The sequence below is a fragment of the Ranitomeya variabilis genome, chromosome 1 (genome assembly GCF_051348905.1).
Source record: "Ranitomeya variabilis isolate aRanVar5 chromosome 1, aRanVar5.hap1, whole genome shotgun sequence".
In the NCBI taxonomy this organism is placed as follows: Eukaryota; Metazoa; Chordata; class Amphibia; order Anura; family Dendrobatidae; genus Ranitomeya; species Ranitomeya variabilis.
This window is the reverse complement of record NC_135232.1, coordinates 900838990-900855838: the sequence shown is the minus strand read 5'-3', so window position 1 is coordinate 900855838 and position 16849 is coordinate 900838990. Positions and strand designations below refer to the sequence as shown.

Sequence of the window (16849 nt, the reverse complement as noted above, 5' to 3'; positions counted from 1 at the left end):
AGCGGGCAACTTTGCAGGATGCGTTTTTACTCCAAAACGACGCATTGCGACGGAGGCCAAATGACGCAAGTGTGAAAGTAGCCTTAGCCGATAAGTAAACACAAACACACACATTGTCACCAGCCTATGTAGGAGCGTTAACAGAATGAAAGTACATAGGCTGTAACCAGACAGCAACTGTTAATTTTAAAGAAAAAAAAATAAAAAAAAATTGTGTGGGCTCCCGCATAATTTTAATAACCAGTAGAGGGAAAGCCGACAGCTGAGGTTAATATTCTGGGAAGGAGCCTATAGCCATAAAGGTTTCCAAGCTATTAATATCAGCTCACAGCTGTTTGCTTACCCTTTACTGGCTAGTTTACAGGGGGACCCCAGAAAAAAAAATTACATAGGCTCCCCCTATAAAATAATTTTCATATATTTAACTAATAATTGAATAACTTAACCCCTTCACCCCCAAGGGTGGTTTGCAGGTTAATGACCGGGCCAATTTTTACAATTCTGACCACTGTCCCTTTATGAGGTTATAACTCTGGAACGCTTCAACGGATCTTGGCGATTCTGGCACTGTTTTCTCGTGACATATTGTACTTCATGATAGTGGTAAAATTTCTTCGATATAACTTGCATTTATTTGTGAAAAAAACGAATATTTGGTGAAAATTTTGAAAATTTCGCAATTTTCCAACTTTGAATTTTTATGCCCTTAAATCACAGACATATGTCACGCAAAATACTTAATAAGTAACATTTCCCACATGTCTACTTTACATCAGCACAATTTTGGAACCAAAATTTTTTTTTGTGACGGAGTTATAAGGGTTAAAAGTTGACCAGCAATTTCTCATTTTTACAACACCATTTTTTTTTTAGGGACCACATCTCATTTGAAGTCATTTTGAGGGGTCTATATGATAGAAAATACCCAAGTGTGACACCATTCTAAAAACTGCACCCCTCAAGGTACTCAAAACCACTTTCAAGAAGTTTATTAACCCTTCAGGTGTTTCACAGGAATTTTTGGAATGTTTAAATAAAAATAAACATTTAACTTTTTTTCACACAAAATTTATTTCAGCTCCAATTTGTTTTACCAAGGGTAACAGGAGAAAATAGACCCCAAAATTTGTTGTACAATTTGTCCCGAGTACGCTGATACCCCATATGTGGGGGTAAACCACTGTTTGGGCGCATGGCAGAGCTCGGAAGGAAAGGAGCGCCATTTGACTTTTCAATGCAAAATTGACTGGAATTGAGATGGGACGCCATGTTGCATTTGGAGAGCCCCTGATGTGCCTAAACATTGAAACCCCCCACAAGTGACACCATTTTGGAAAGTAGACCCCCTAAGGATCTTATCTAGATGTGTGGTGAGCACTTTGACCCAACAAGTGCTTCACAGAAGTTTATAATGCAGAGCCGTAAAAATAAAAAATCAAATTTTTTCACAAAAATGATCTTTTCGCCTCCAATTTTTTTATTTTACCAAGGGTAAGAGAAGAAATTGGACCCCAAAAATTGTTGTGCAATTTGTCCTGAGTACGCTGATACCCCATATGTGGGTGTAAACCATTGTTTGGGCGCAGGGCAGAGCTCGGAAGGGAAGGAGCGCCATTTGACTTTTCAATGCAAAATTGACTGGAATTAAGATGGGATGCCATGTTGCGTTTGGAGAGCCCCTGATGTGCCTAAACATTAAAACCCCCCACAAGTGACACCATTTTGGAAAGTAGACCCACTAAGGAACTTATCTAGATGTGTTGTGAGAACTTTGAACCCCCAAGTGTTTCACTACAGTTTATAACGCAGAGCCGTGAAAATAAAAATTCTTTTTTTTTTTTCACAAAAATGATTTTTTAGCCCCCAGTTTTGTATTTTCACAAGGGTATCAGGATAAATTGGACCCCAAAAGTTGTTGTTCAATTTGTCCTGAGTACGCTGATACCCCATATGTGGGGGGGAACCACTGTTTGGGCGCATGACAGAGCTCGGAAGGGAAGGAGCGCCATTTGGAATGCAGACTTAAATGGATTGGTCTGCAGGCGTCACGTTGCATTTGCAGAGCCCCTGATGTACCCAAACAGTACAAACCCCCCACAAGTGACCCCATATCGGAAACTAGACCCCCCAAGGAACTTATCTAGATGTGTTGTGAGAACTTTGAACCCCCAAGTGTTTCACTACAGTTTACAACGCAGAGCCGTGAAAATAAAAAATCCTTTTTTTCCCACAAAACTTATCTTTTGGCCCCCAGTTTTGTATTTTCCCAAGGGTAGCAGGATAAATTGGACCCCAAAAGATGATGTCCAATTTGTCCTGAGTATGCTGATACCCCATATGTTGGGGTAAACCCCTGTTTGGGCACACGGGAGAGCTCTGAAGGGAAGGAGCACTGTTTTCCTTTTTCAACGCAGAATTGGCTGGAATTCAGATCGGATGCCATGTCCCGTTTGGAGAGCCCCTGATGTGCCTAAACAGTGGAAACCCCCCAATTATAACTGAAACCCTAATCCAAACACACCCCTTACCCTAATCCCAACAGTAACCCTAACCACTCCTCTAACCCAGACACACACAACCCTATTCCCAACCGTAAATGTAATCCAAACCCTAACCCTATCTTTAGCCCCAACCCTAACTGTAGCCCCAACCCTAGCCCTAACACTAGCCGTAACACTAGCCCTAACCCTAGCCCCAACCCTAGCCCTAACCCTAGCCCCAACCCTAGCCCTAACCCTAGCCCCAACCCTAGCCCCAACCCTAGCCCTAACCCTAGCCCCAACCCTAGCCCCAACCCTAGCCCTAACCCTAACCCTAGCCCCAACCCTAGCCCTAACCCTAGCCCTAACCCTAGCCCCAACCCTAGCCCCAACCCTAGCCCCAACCCTTGCCCTAGCCCTTGCCCTAGCCCTAATGGGAAAATGGAAATAAATACATTTTTTAATTTTTTTATTTTTCCCTAACTAAGGGGGTGATGAAGGGGGGTTTGATTTACTTTTATAGCGGGTTATTTAGCGGATTTTTATGATTGGCAGCGACACACACTGAAAGACGCTTTTCATTGCAAAAAATATTTTTTGCGATACCACATTTTGAGAGCTGTAATTTTTCCATATTTGAGTCCACAGAGTCATGTGAGATCTTGTTTTTTGCGGGACGAGTTGACGTTTTTATTGGTAACATTTTCGGACACGTGACATTTTTTGATCGCTTTTTATTCCGATTTTTGTGAGGCAGAGTGATCAAAAACCAGCTATTCATGAATTTCTTTTGGGGGAGGCGTTTATACCGTTCCGCGTTTGGTAAAATTGATAAAGCAGTTTTATTCGTCGGGTCAGTACGATTACAGCGATATCTCATTTATATCATTTTTTTAGGTTTTGGCGCTTTTATACGATAAAAACTATTTTATAGAAAAAATAATTATTTTGGTATCGCTTTATTCTCAGGACTATAACTTTTTTATTTTTTTGCTGATGATGCTGTATGACGGCTTGTTTTTTGCGGGACAAGATGACGTTTTCAGCGGTACCATGGTTATTTATATCAGTCTTTTTGATCGCGTGTTATTCCACTTTTTGTTCGGCGGTATGATAATAAAGCGTTGTTTTTTGCCTCTTTTTTTTTTTTCTTACGGTGTTTACTGAAGGGGTTAACTAGTGGGGCAGTTTTATAGGTTGGGTCGTTACGGACGCGGCGATACTAAATATGTGTACTTTTATTTTTTTTTTATTTTATTTAGCTAAAGAAATGTATTTATGGGAATAATATTTTTTTTTTTCTTTATTTAGGATATTTTTTTTTTTTTTTTTTTTTTTTTTTTTTTACACACATGTGGGGAATTTTTTTTTACTTTTTTACTTTGCCCCGGGGGGGGACATCACAGATCATTGATCTGGCAGTGTGCACAGCACTCTGCCAGATCTGCTGTGCAGGGCTGTAGGCTTACCAAGTGTCTGCTCTGAGCAGACACTCGGTAAGCCACCTCCCTCCCTGCAGGACCCGGATGCCGCGGCCATCTTGGATCCGGGACCTGCGGCGAGGAGGGAGGTAGGAGACCCTCGGAGCAACGCGATCACATCGCGTTGCTCCGGGGGTCTCAGGGAAGCCCGCAGGGAGCCCCCTCCCTGCGCGATGCTTCCCTATACCGCCGGTACACCGCGATCATGTTTGATCGCGGTGTGCCGGGGGTTAATGTGCCGGGGGCAGTCCGTGACCGCTCCTGGCACATAGTGCCGGATGTCAGCTACGATATGCAGCTGACACCCGGCCGCGATCGTCCGCGCTCCCCCCGTGAGCGCGGCCGATCGCGTATGACGTACTATCCCGTCGGTGGTCATACGGGCCCACCCCACCTCGACGGGATAGTACGTCAGATGTCAGAAAGGAGTTAAAGAAAAAACACTGGCGTGGGGTCCTGTAAAATTTTAATAACCAGGCTATTAATATCAGCTCACAGTTATATGCTTAGTCTTTACTAGTTATTAAAAAGGGAGAACTACCCCCCCCCCCCAACAAAAGGATGTCCCTCCGTCTAATAATAGCCAACAAAGGCTAGGCAGACAACTGCAGGCTGATATTAATAGCCTAGGAAGGGGTCATTGATATTGGCAAATCCCAGACTAGAAACATAAGCTCTCAGCTGCCCCAGAAAGGCGCATCTATAAGATGTACCAAATCTGGCGCTTAGCCTCGCTCTTCCCACTTGCCCTGTAGCGATGGCAAGTGGGGTTCATATTTTTGGAGTTGATGTCACCTTTGTATTGTAAGGCGACATCAAGCCCACAGGTTAGTAATGGAGAAGCATATATAAGACACCTATCCATTAATAACCCCATAATGGTATTGCAAGAAAACACAGTCACCAAGAATAAAGTCCTTTATTTGAAATAATGACACAGACTCCTAATCTTAATTAAACCATACTCACTGAACGCCTAATCCACCGATGTCAACGTCTCCTGCAACAAAAATAAAATAAACCACAATATTCCTCACCTGTCCACCTAAAAGATAATCCATAATGTCCCACGACGATCCTGATCACATTGAGAGCAGTCACATCACTGCTCACTCAAAGACAGCCGGCGATACACTGACAGAAGGTAATCGCTCCCACAGTGTATCACTGTGCTGCCGTGAGAGTTCACCGGAGTTCATCAGCTCCGGTGATCTCCCTTACGGTACCACTGCTGCGTGGGAAAGTGCTCACGCAGCGGTGCTGTAAGCGAGAGCACTGGAGCTGAGGAACTCCGGTGAACTCTCACGGTGGCACAGCGATACACTGCTGGAGCGATTACCTCCTGTCAGTGTATTGCCGGCGGCCGGATAGAGAGGTCACATTTCCCGGTGTGAGATCGCCGTGGCACACTCGGATTACCTGGACTACGGCGGACAGGCGAGCATATGTTGGTTTACTACTTTACATTATTTATAGGAGACGAGGGAATCAGGGATTGGGTGTTAAGGTGAGTATAATGTTTTTGTTTTGTTTTTTTTAATTTGAATATGTATGTAATTTTACTTTTTTTTATACTGTGAGCACAGGCGCTGGCAGATGAGACTACGTCTCCCGTCATTGGCACCCACTGTCACTGTTATCAGTGACAGCAGACGTAGCCCAATGGGAGCAGTAGTCTTCGTAGCCTGCGGGTCAGTCACAGCTGCGGAGTCACGCTGACATCTGCCAGCATGATCCCGCAGCACTCTGACCGACTGTCTTACTGGCGGTTGCCTTATCACCGATAAGCACCACCGTGCCGGTGTTTCCCACGGTGTAACACAGATGACAGCGTGGGAAACACTATCAGAAGCCAGGAAAAACGCAAACATTTTTATACCTGCGTTTTTAATGCGGATTTGACTGACTCAATTGAAGTCAATGGGTGCAGAAACGCTGCAGAAACGCAAAAAGAACTGACATGCTGCAGAAAAAAAAAAGCACTGTGCACAGAAATTTACTGATCATGTGCACAACACTTCAGGATTGCCATTGCATAAGCATTCAATTGTGTTTTTGGCCCATTTCCGCGCGGGAAAACGCATAAAAAACGCACTGTGTGCACATAGTCTTAAGTGAAGTACATTTCTGCCATAATCTGCACTACTTTTGCGGCATGAATCATCATTAAATTGTTGGCAGTGGTCACCCACACCCTTCCCAACTAACCTCCACAACTTTGCATTTTTACAGCAATTTTTGAAAATTTTTTGAAAACTTGCAAAATTTTTGCATACCAACAAATTGTGCAAACATTTGTGACATTTCTAACAATTTTATGCTAGAATTGTAATGAAAACCGTTTAGTAAATCAGGGCTAAAGTCTATAGATCTCAGCCGTCTTGTAAAGGTAAGCTATTGTTATGAAAAGACCTAATGTTTAAGCTAGGCTTTTGTGTTAAATGCATTTTTTTTTTACATATAACAATCTGTATTAAAGAAAATAAATAGTGACAAGTGTAAAAATTGCAGGATTTCTGAGGCTTTTCAAGATTCCAACAACTTTATTTTTAGGAATCAACAAATGTACATAACCACAAGGGTGATATCCAGACCCTATTTATATTTTTTATTATGAACATTTGCTAACGTCATTGTACAGGAAAGGGGAGCAGGGTCAAGTGTGACAATGCCTATCATTGGTGGATCCTGTGTTATTAGCTGTATAGGGAGGTGTTACCTGTCTTTGCAATCCTGCCTCTGATAAGAAGTCTGCTGAAAACTCTTCATGAAAGACAAGAAAGAGTCTAAAAAAGCCCCATGGACTAGTATGATAAGTGCAAGAATACAAAAAAACAACAATGACAATTTAAAAAACAAAAGATACATGAAACACAAAAAAAATGATTTAAACAAAAGGCTAATTTCTGGTAATTACTTCCCTCGATATATTCCGATTGACGTATACGGTTTGTATCTTTCTTACAATAGAGAGTGACTGAACAGAATAATAATTTTCCTCTTACCATGAATGATTGTGATGGGGGCAGGCCTGGGACCCTGGAATTCATCAGAGATAGCCATCATATGTGCTATTTGCAGCATTGCTCTGGCTTGGTCCTCATTCAATGAAAACTGTGTGATCATCTCCCTTGCTACATTCAGCACCAAAGTATGATCTGCAATATTACATTTGCTGGGGACTTTAGCAGTGACTGCAGGTGGGTTGAATTTCCCTCTAGGAATTTTTGTTGGTTTCTCATATTCAGAAGACCTAAGACCAGGGAGAGAGACATCATATAGCGATTTCTTGTCCTGTACTCTAGCGGTGCCAGTAATGTGGTTGTACACAATGTAGTGTGATTGGCAGGTCTGTTACAATCCAGACCGAGACTAGTGTTACGGTATATATCACTAGGGGCCATAATAGAAACAGGTATTTTACAAAGGCTACCTTCACACATCAATGAGAAGCAGACCTTTATTTTCAGGTGTAATCATAGTTGCTTCAGTGTTTCTCATCCATTTTTTTCTTTTCATTGAAAAGTCATATTTGTCCCCAATCCAATAAAAAGACATGTCGAAGGTCACATCAAATTTATCATGAAGAGAAAATCCGACAGACACAAAGTCTTCTGATTTGCGTCCGGGTTTCACAAATCCCCACAGACTTGTACCCCAGATGTGTGAAGGCAGCCTTGTATGTAGTGATGTTAAAACTCTTCTTACCGCATGGGGATTGTCGCTTTACTTACATCATGAGGAGATGAGGCATAATCGGCAGAGAGGACGGGTTGAAGTGCTCCTCTATATTTCTCAAACATGTCAGTTCAGAACTTGCATTACAAACCAGTAACGCGTGGACAACCGCTGGAAAAGAAACAGCACTTAAAAAGGGCAGTCATTGGACAACCCCTACTTGTTAGACGTGTCCCTGGAGTGTCATTGCCCTTCAGCGCCACCACAGGGAAAACAAAACATTACACAGTGCCCTTTCAATTCAATAGGTTGTCTGTGTCACACAGGACTATAGAGGGAGAGACGCTCTCTGTAATTACTATTAACTTTAGCCAATAGATGAGGATTATAAATAGGGGACCTCCTTCTCCTATAAACGTATTATTCCCTAACCGGTAAATATCATTAGGATTTTTAAACAGCGCCGCCCCTTTAAAGGGAATTGGTCAGCAAGTTTTTGCTATGCAATCTGAGGACAGCTTGAGGCAGCGGTTAAAGCACAGAATCCAACTATGTGTCACATGTCAGGCTGTGTGGTGGTGTTTATCTGCAATGAAGGTTTCATCACCTAATGATTATCATTATCCGGACTGCAGGAATGCGTACATGCTAGTCCGACTCCGCCCCCTCCTGTGATTAACAACTCACTGTCTATAGACATTGTTGGTGTGGGCGGGGTTAGCTTTCTCAGCTCTGCTACACTGCTAAATCTAAGAACTCTGATTCTGTTAGAATCACTGCACCCAGTAAAAATGATGTAAATTTATATCATAGCAATCATGTGGGCACAGGACCATTGCAATGGTCATAACAACGTAAGAGTCTGCCAGCTACACTGGCCATGTTAGACCATGCTCAAAGGATGGTTTAGAAGGCTTCTGTTAGTGCAGAACTGACAGGTATATTGCATTTAAATGCATTATGCCAGCGATCAGACAAATACAAATTAAAGTTCCATAGAGGGACTAAGTAGAAAAGAAAGAAAATAACCTTAAAGAAAACTGTAAAAATATATTTTTTCAAAAAAATCATAATAAACAGTAAAATATTATACCAATAAATAGGAATATTTCTGTAAAAAAAAATAAATAAATGAAAAAAAAAATATATATACATATTTGGTATCGCCAGGTCCGGAATGTCTAGACTTATAAAACTGTCACAGTATTAAGCCCCTTCAGTGAACACAGTAAAAAAAAAAAAAAAAATGCTTTTTCATCATACTGCTGAACAAAAATTGTAGTAAAAAACGCGATCAAAAAGATCCTATGAAAATAAAAATGGTATCAATGAAAAAGTCATCTTGTTCTGCAAAAAAAACAAGACACCATACAGCTTCATCAGTACAGAAAAAAAAGTTATAGGTCTCAGATTAAAGCAATGCAAAAAAAAAAAAATGTTTCCTATAATTTTTTTTTTTTATTGTGTAGAAATGGCAATCTATAAATGCTTTGAGAGCAATAAAACAAAAAAATGATCAATGTAAATCAGAATTAATATCCCATGGAGGTCTGGATTTGGAATGATACTGTTCATCAAAGTGGAAAATCAAATTACAGGCTGATCCAACTTCAGTGGAAATGCCTCAAGACAAGGAAATGATGCTCAGTAGTGTTTGTGGCCTCCAAGTGCCTGTATGACCTCCCTACAATGCTTGGGCATGCTCCTGATGAGACGGCAGATGTTTTCCTGAGGGATCTCCTCCCAGACCTGGATTAAGGCATCAGTCAACTCCTCAACAGTCTGTTGGTAGATGGAACGAGACATGATGTCCCAGATGTGCTCGATTGGATTAAGATCTGGGGAACGGGAGGCCAGTCCATAGCATCAATGCTATCACTTCAGCCCCATGAGGCTTAGCACAGTCATGCATCAGAAGGAACCCAGGGCCCAATGCACCTGCGTATGGTCTCACAATGGGTCTGAGGATCTCATCCCGGTATCTAATGGCAGTCATGGTACCTCTTGCTAGCACATGGAGGGCTGTGCGGCCCTCCAAATAAATGCCTACCCACACCATTACTGATCCACTGCCAAACCAGTCATGCTGGAGGATGTTGCAGGTAGAACTTTCTCTGTGGCGTCCCCAGACTCTGTCACGTCTGTAATAGGTTTTCAGTTTGAACCTGCTGTCATCCATGAAGAAAACTGGGCACCAATGTCAAATCTGACAATCTTGGTGTTCTGTGGCAACTGTCAATCACCTGCACGGTGTTGGGATGTAAGCACAAGACCCACTTGTGAACGTCGGGCCCTAAAACCACCCTCGTGGAGTCTGTTTCGGACAGTTTGAGCAGACACATGGATGTTAGTGGCCTGCTGGAGGTCATTTTGCTGGGCTCTGGTACTGCGACTCCTGTTCCTCCTTGCACAAAGGAGAAGGTAGTGGTCCTGCTGCTGGGTTGTTGTCAACCTAAGGCACCCTCCACATCTCCTGGTGTACTGGCCTGTCACCTGGTACTGTATCTGCTCCAGGCTTTGGACACTTTGCTGACAGACACAGCTACCCTTCTTGCCACAGCTCGCATTCATGTGCCATCCTGGATGAGCTGCATTACCTGAGCAAATTCTGCAGGTTTTAGAGACCGCCTCATGCTACTGTACCTCTAGGGGTGAGAGCAATGACAAAATGCAAAAGTGACCAAAACAATAGTCAAACAGGATGAGAAATGGTTTGTGGTCACCATCTTCAGAAACACTCTTTCATAGGGGTTGTCTTGCTAATTGCCTACAATTTCTACCTGTTTGTGAATCAATTTTTCCTACTGTTGTGCAAATGGAACAATCAGTGTTGCTTCATAACTGGACAAGTTGATTTCACAGAAGTGTAATTGACTTACAATGTGTTAAGTGTTCCCTTTACTTTTTTGAGCAGCGTATCAATGTGGTATCACTGTAATTGTACTGATCCGAAGAATAAAGTTGTCGTATAACTTTTATCATATTGTGAATGGCTAAAAATAAATTAAAAAATAAAACAATAATTTTTGAATTGCTGGTTTTTGTTCATTCTGCCTCCCAAAAATCGGAATAGAAAGCGATAAAAAAAAAAGTCATGTGCCTGAAAATGGTACTAATAAAAATGTCAACTCGTCCTGCAAAAACCAAGCCCACACATGACTGTCGGCTGAAATATAAGAAAAATTATCGCTCTCAAGTAAGGAGATGCAAAAAAAATTTTTTCTGTAAAAAAAACAAACACAAAACATCTTTTAGTGTGTGGTACCAGCTAAACATAAGGAAAAATTGTATAATCTTGGTATAGCTGTAGTCGCACAGACCCAAAGAATAAAATCGCATCATGTCTTATACTGCATGCGGAACAGCGTAAAAAAAAAAATAAAACCAATTCTTCATCTGCTGTTAATTTTTTCGTTCAGCCTTCCAAAGTTCGTAGTAAGGCTTGGCTCACATTTATCCTGCGCTCTGCGGTTACACCGGATTTCCATGTAAATCTCTGAAATACGCAATTCTGACAGAAACTCTGGAGGAAGATGAGGCAGATGGAGACACACTGTGAATGCCATCTGGCCTACGATGCAGCGGTGTGTCTTTTTAGGCGTGCATAAAAGCGCGGTCCGCCACAGTTTTGTGCACTTCTGAAAAGAAGGACACAGATGAACAGAGGCTAGATGGAGTTTATAGTAACTCTGCTGCCTTATAGTTGAAGAACCCATCAGGCGTGTCATCTGAATCATGCCATTTAGATGGAAACTCTGGTAGAAGTGCTCAGCTTAGAGCACAGGATAAATGTGATCCCAAACATTATATATAATGTTCCCAATAAGAGCTTCAACTCAATTCACAAAAAAAAGGAAGTCTCCACTCAGGTCCGTCCTGTTAATGGAAATATAGGGGACTTCCATGTTACTGGTAGTACAAAGGTTCTGAAAAAGCGCTATGGCTCCTCGTCCCCCAAAAGAAATCCAAAAAACTCTGCACTCCCGAATCCAAATGCCCCCTTCCTTTCTGAGCCTCATAGTTTGCCTAAATGACATTCAGTGTACATGTTTGGCATTTCTGTAGCGATGAGAGCCCGCTTAAATTAGGGGAGCATATCTCCAGAAGCTGCCACTCCTGGGAAGGTTCATCCTGCTAATCTGATTAACATTCAGTGTATGCCTTCTCCTATCGCTTTCCACTGTGCTCTCTGGAATGCACGGTCTGTGTGTAACAAACTAACTTACATTAACGATTTTTTCCTCTCTAATTCCCTTAACCTTTTGGCTATTACAGAAACCTGGATCCAGCATTCAGACACCGCCGATGCTGCCGCTCTCTCGTTTGGTGGGCTGAAATTTTCACATACCGCCAGACCTGAGAACTGACAGGGTGGAGGTGTTGGTTTGCTCCTTTCATCACAATGTGCTTTCGAGGTGCTCCCCTGGTTCCCTCACTTACATTTCCTTCCTTTGAAGTCCATGCTATCAGACTCTTTAAGCCCTTCTCCTTGTGAGTGGCGGTTGTTTATCGCCCTCCAGGCTCCTCCCGCCAGTTTCTAGACCACTTTGCCACCTGGCTTACTCATTTTCTATTCTGTGACATCCCCGCCGTCATCATGGGAGACTTTAACATCCCCATCAATGATCCCCTCTCCCAATCTGCCTCTCATCTTATTTCTCTAACTTTTTCATTCGGCCTCTCAGAGTTTGCTAATTCTCCTATGCATGAGGACTGGAATACTCTGGACCTCGTTTTCTCCCGTCCCGGCTAGCTGCGCGACTTTACTAACTCCCCTCTCCCACTCTCAGACCACAACCTTCTTTGTCAAGAATTGTCTCCTCACCCGGGACACCCCCCACTTACCACACTTATCGGAATACACGTACCATTAATACCCAGCAGCTTATGGACTATCTCCACACATCTTTGGCCCCATCTCCTCTTTCTCCTGTCCAGATTTAGCATTCTCACACTTCAATAATACACTGAGGTATGCCCTAGATGAAGCAGCACCTTCCACACACAGAAAGACCCGACAGACAACGGCAGCCCTGGCACACAATGCAAACACGCTTTCTTCAGCGTTGCTCAAGGTGTGCAGAGCGGCAGTGGAGAAAATCTCTCTTAGCAGAAGACTTCATCCACTATAAGTTCATGCTCAAAACCTATAACTCTGCCCTTCATCTGGCCAAACAATCCTACTTCACCACCTCACTATCCAACAACCCAAAACGACTTTTTGAAACATTAAACTCCCTCCTGAAACCTAAAGTACAGGCCCCCCATCACCAACCTCAACGGTGAGGATCTGGCCACTTACTAGAAAAAAATCAACCACATACATCAGGATATCTCAGCCCAATCTCCTCACTGCCTGGATCCCCTTCCCTGCTGCACCTCAAGCTCACTAGACATCTTTGAGCCGGTTTCAGAAGAAGAAGTTTCCAAGCTCCTCGCTTCTGCTCAGCCTACAACCTGCTACAGTGACCCCATTCCTTCACATCTGGTACACAAAAAGGAACAGCGGGCACCACAGATACAAGTACATCAGGGATCAACCAAATGCATATAAAAAGGCAATCAAACAATTAGAAAAGAAAAGATATGCATAACAATGGGATCAACCATCAAAAAATTACAGCTTTATTCATACAAAAAGGCACAGCAGAGCATGACAAACATTTAAAAACAATTAAAAACCACAGAAAAACAGCATATGGCAAATAAGCCACATGCACCCCCCCCCAGACAGATGAAAACAAATACGTCCAGCACCTAGTAATTCAAAAAGCATTAAATAGCCAAATAATGCATGTACACACATATAGACATGAGCACTAATATATATCCATCTGCTGCCAGCTATACCGTATAGGCATGAAGCACATAAAATGCATAGTAAATTCCACCTCCCAGACCTATATATTCTATATAGAACAAGATGTCAAAGTTCCATAAAAGACTGGGAAAAGGACAACCATATATAAGTCACCAGGCAATATATCACCTACGGCGCTGGGAATAAGGCGAACAACCAGCTCCAAGAAAGCTGCACAAGGTGCAGAATACGGCAGCAGTAGTGCTGTTTTTCTGTGGTTTTTAATTGTTTTTAAATGTGTGTCATGCTCTGCTGTGCCTTTTTGTATGAATAAAGCTGTAATTTTTTGATGGTTGATCCCATTGTTATGCATATCTTTTCTTTTCTAATTGTTTTATTCCTTGACATCTCCTGCAGTCTCTCTCACCAGTGGTCACCACTCACCTGACTAAAATACTTAACCTCTCTCTTTCTTCAGGTATCATTCCCTCCTCATTTAAACATGCCATCATAACCCCTTTACTTAAAAAGCCATCCCTGGACCAGAACTGCACTGCTAACTACAGACCTGTCTCTAACATTTCTTTCATCTCTAAACTCCTGGAACGCTTGGTCCATTCCCGTCTGATCCGCTATCTCTCGGATAACTCTTCTCGACCCTTTACAATCTGGTTTCCGCTCTTTACACTCGACTGAAACTGCCCTCACTAAAGTCTCTAATGATCTAATAACAGCTAAATCCAAAGGGCATTGCTCCCTGCTGATTCTCCTGGCTCTCTCTGCCACCTTTGACACTGTGGCTCACCAGCTCCTCCTCACTATGCTCCGCTCTATAGGCCTAAAGGACACAGCCCTCTCCTGGTTCTCCTCCGACCTCTCTGACCGCTCCTTCACTGTATCTTTTGCTGGCTCCTTTTCCTCTCCTCATCCCCTTACTATCAGGGTTCCGCAGGGCTCAGTCCTAAGCCCCTTCCTCTTCTCTCTTTACACGGCCCCTATTGGACAAACAATCAGCAAATTTGGGTTCCAGTATCATCTCTATGCTGACGACACCCAATTATACACTTCTTCCCCTGACAACACCCCTACCCTAATTCAAAATACCAAGGATTGTCTGTCTGCTGTCTCTAACATCATGTCCTCCCTCTATCTGAAACTAAATCTCTCCAAAACGTAACTTCTTGTGTTTCTCCCTTCTACTAACCTCACTCTACCCAACATCGAAATTACCCAGGAGGGTTCAACCATAACTCCCAAGCAGCATGCCCGCTGTCTTAGGGTCATATTTGACACCGAACTTTCCTTTTCTCCCTATATCCGATCACTCACTCACTTGTTACCTGCATCTTCTAAACATCTCCAGAATCCGACCTTTTCTCACCTTTGAAACTGCTAAGACCCTTACTGTCGCTCTTATTCATTCTCGTCTGGACTACTGCAACTCTCTTCTGATCGGTCTCCCTATTACCAAACTTTCTCCTCTCCAATCCATCTTGAATGCGGCAGCCAGGGTCATATTTTCGTCCAGCCGCTTCACCGATGCCTCCATCTTGTGCCAGTCATTACACTGGCTACCCATTCGCTACAGGGTCCAGTATAAACACATCTCTCTCACCCACAAAGCTCTCCACAGTTCTGCACCGCCTTATATCTCCTCTCTCATCTCTGTCTATCGCCCTACACATGCCCTCCGTTCTACAAATGACCTAAGACTAACAACTCCCGTAATCCGAACCACGCACCTCCGTCTCCAAGACTTCTCTCGTGCTGCGCCAGCTCTCTGGAATGCACTTCCCCAGACGATCAAGACTGATACCTAGCCCCGACCTATTCAAGCTCGCTTTGAAAACCCATCTCTTCAAACAAGCCTACCACATCAACTACTCAGTGAACTAACTTTGCCCTGTTCCCTCCTTCCAAATATTATTCTGAATCTGCACCCTACTTTTCATCTGTCTCCACACCCTCCATGCACATGATAACTGCACTTGATACTTGACTATTGCACTTAAACACACGAGCTGATGACCAGATCATGCAGCTTTATATGAAAATCCCTATTTACTATAATTGCCAGACCTGAAATAACAAGCACTTTTCACCTATTGTGTCCCCCCATTTCCTTGTAGATTGTAAGCTTGCGAGCAGGGACCTCATCCCTAATGTCACTGTTTAAATTGTCTTAACTTGTATTGAATTTATTGTCTGTACATGTCCCCGCTTAATTGTAAAGTGCTGCGGAATATGTTGGCGCTATATAAATAAAAATTATTATTATCATCATCCGTGTTGTGGTTAATGGCTCTCACTGTGGCTCGCTGAAATCCCAAAGCTTTAGAAATGGCTTTCTAACCTTTTTCAGACTGATAGATCTCAATTACTTTGTTTCTCATTTGTTACAGAATTTCTTTGGATCATGGCAAGATGTCCAGCTTTTGAGGATCTCTTGGTATACTTCATTTAGTCAGGCAGGTCCTATTTAAGTGATTTCTTCATTGATAAGAGGTGTGGCAGTAATCAGGCCAGGGTCTGGCTAGGGAATTTGAACTTGCCTTCAAAAAGATGAAATAAACCACAGCTAATTTATGTTTTAAGGAGGGAAGGGTGGGGAATCACTTTTTCCACACACAGGGCCCTCTAGGTTTGGATTTCTTTTTCCCTTCATTTAAAAATTGCATTTTGTGTTTACTTGTGTTATTTTTGTCCAATATTCAAATTTGTTTGGTGATCTGAAACATTTAAGTGTGACAAATATGCAAAAGAACAGGAAATCAGGAATGAGGCAAACACTTTTTCACACAACTGTAGATAGAAAGATGTCAGTGTCATATATAATTAGTGCAGTGTGTGTGTGTAGTTTAATGTTCATGTATGTAACTAATAATTGAATAACTAAGAAAAACACTGGGGTAGGGCCCCCCCAAATTTTAATAACCAGGCTATTAATATCAGCTCACAGTTGTATGCTTAGTTTTTACTACAGGAAAGATATACATCCTTGTACCGTGTTAGCCAGTAGATAGAAAAATATTTGGAATTGAGAGTCCTCGGTGGTTGATAACTTTTAATGGCTCACTGAAAAGATGGTAACATATTGCAAGCTTTCGAGACTACTCAGGCCTTTTCATCAGGCATAGACTAATACAACATCTGAAGAATCACATATTTATACACAACACAGCACAGAACTGTCATTATGGGAGAGTGATAAACAGTTGTGTCCATAAATATTGGAACAGTTCATAGATAAGGAGTGAATGTTTTATTGTCCTCTGATTGGGGTCTGGTTCTGTATTATGATGCCCCCATAAGATCTGAAGAGCAAATTCCTTAATTGACGTAAAAAGATATAAAACCATGCAAACATTCATTCCTGCACTAAGTGTGTCAAAGGTTGTCCTAAGTTAATA

At 42.4% G+C, this 16849-nt stretch overlaps 1 protein-coding gene across 4 annotated transcripts in view; it reads right to left on the bottom strand.

Annotated features, from left to right (window-relative positions):
- The window catches only part of ZGRF1 (zinc finger GRF-type containing 1), a 149830-nt gene that overhangs the window by 26837 nt on the left and 106144 nt on the right, over nt 1–16849 (bottom strand). For all 4 annotated transcript variants that reach the window (XM_077278833.1, XM_077278862.1, XM_077278853.1 and 1 more), the window contains 2 exons: nt 7696–7810; nt 6967–7214 (listed from right to left, as the gene is read on the bottom strand). In XM_077278833.1, coding sequence (XP_077134948.1) covers nt 6967–7214; nt 7696–7810 — 363 coding nt within the window. The remainder of the gene's footprint in view (nt 1–6966; nt 7215–7695; nt 7811–16849) is intronic.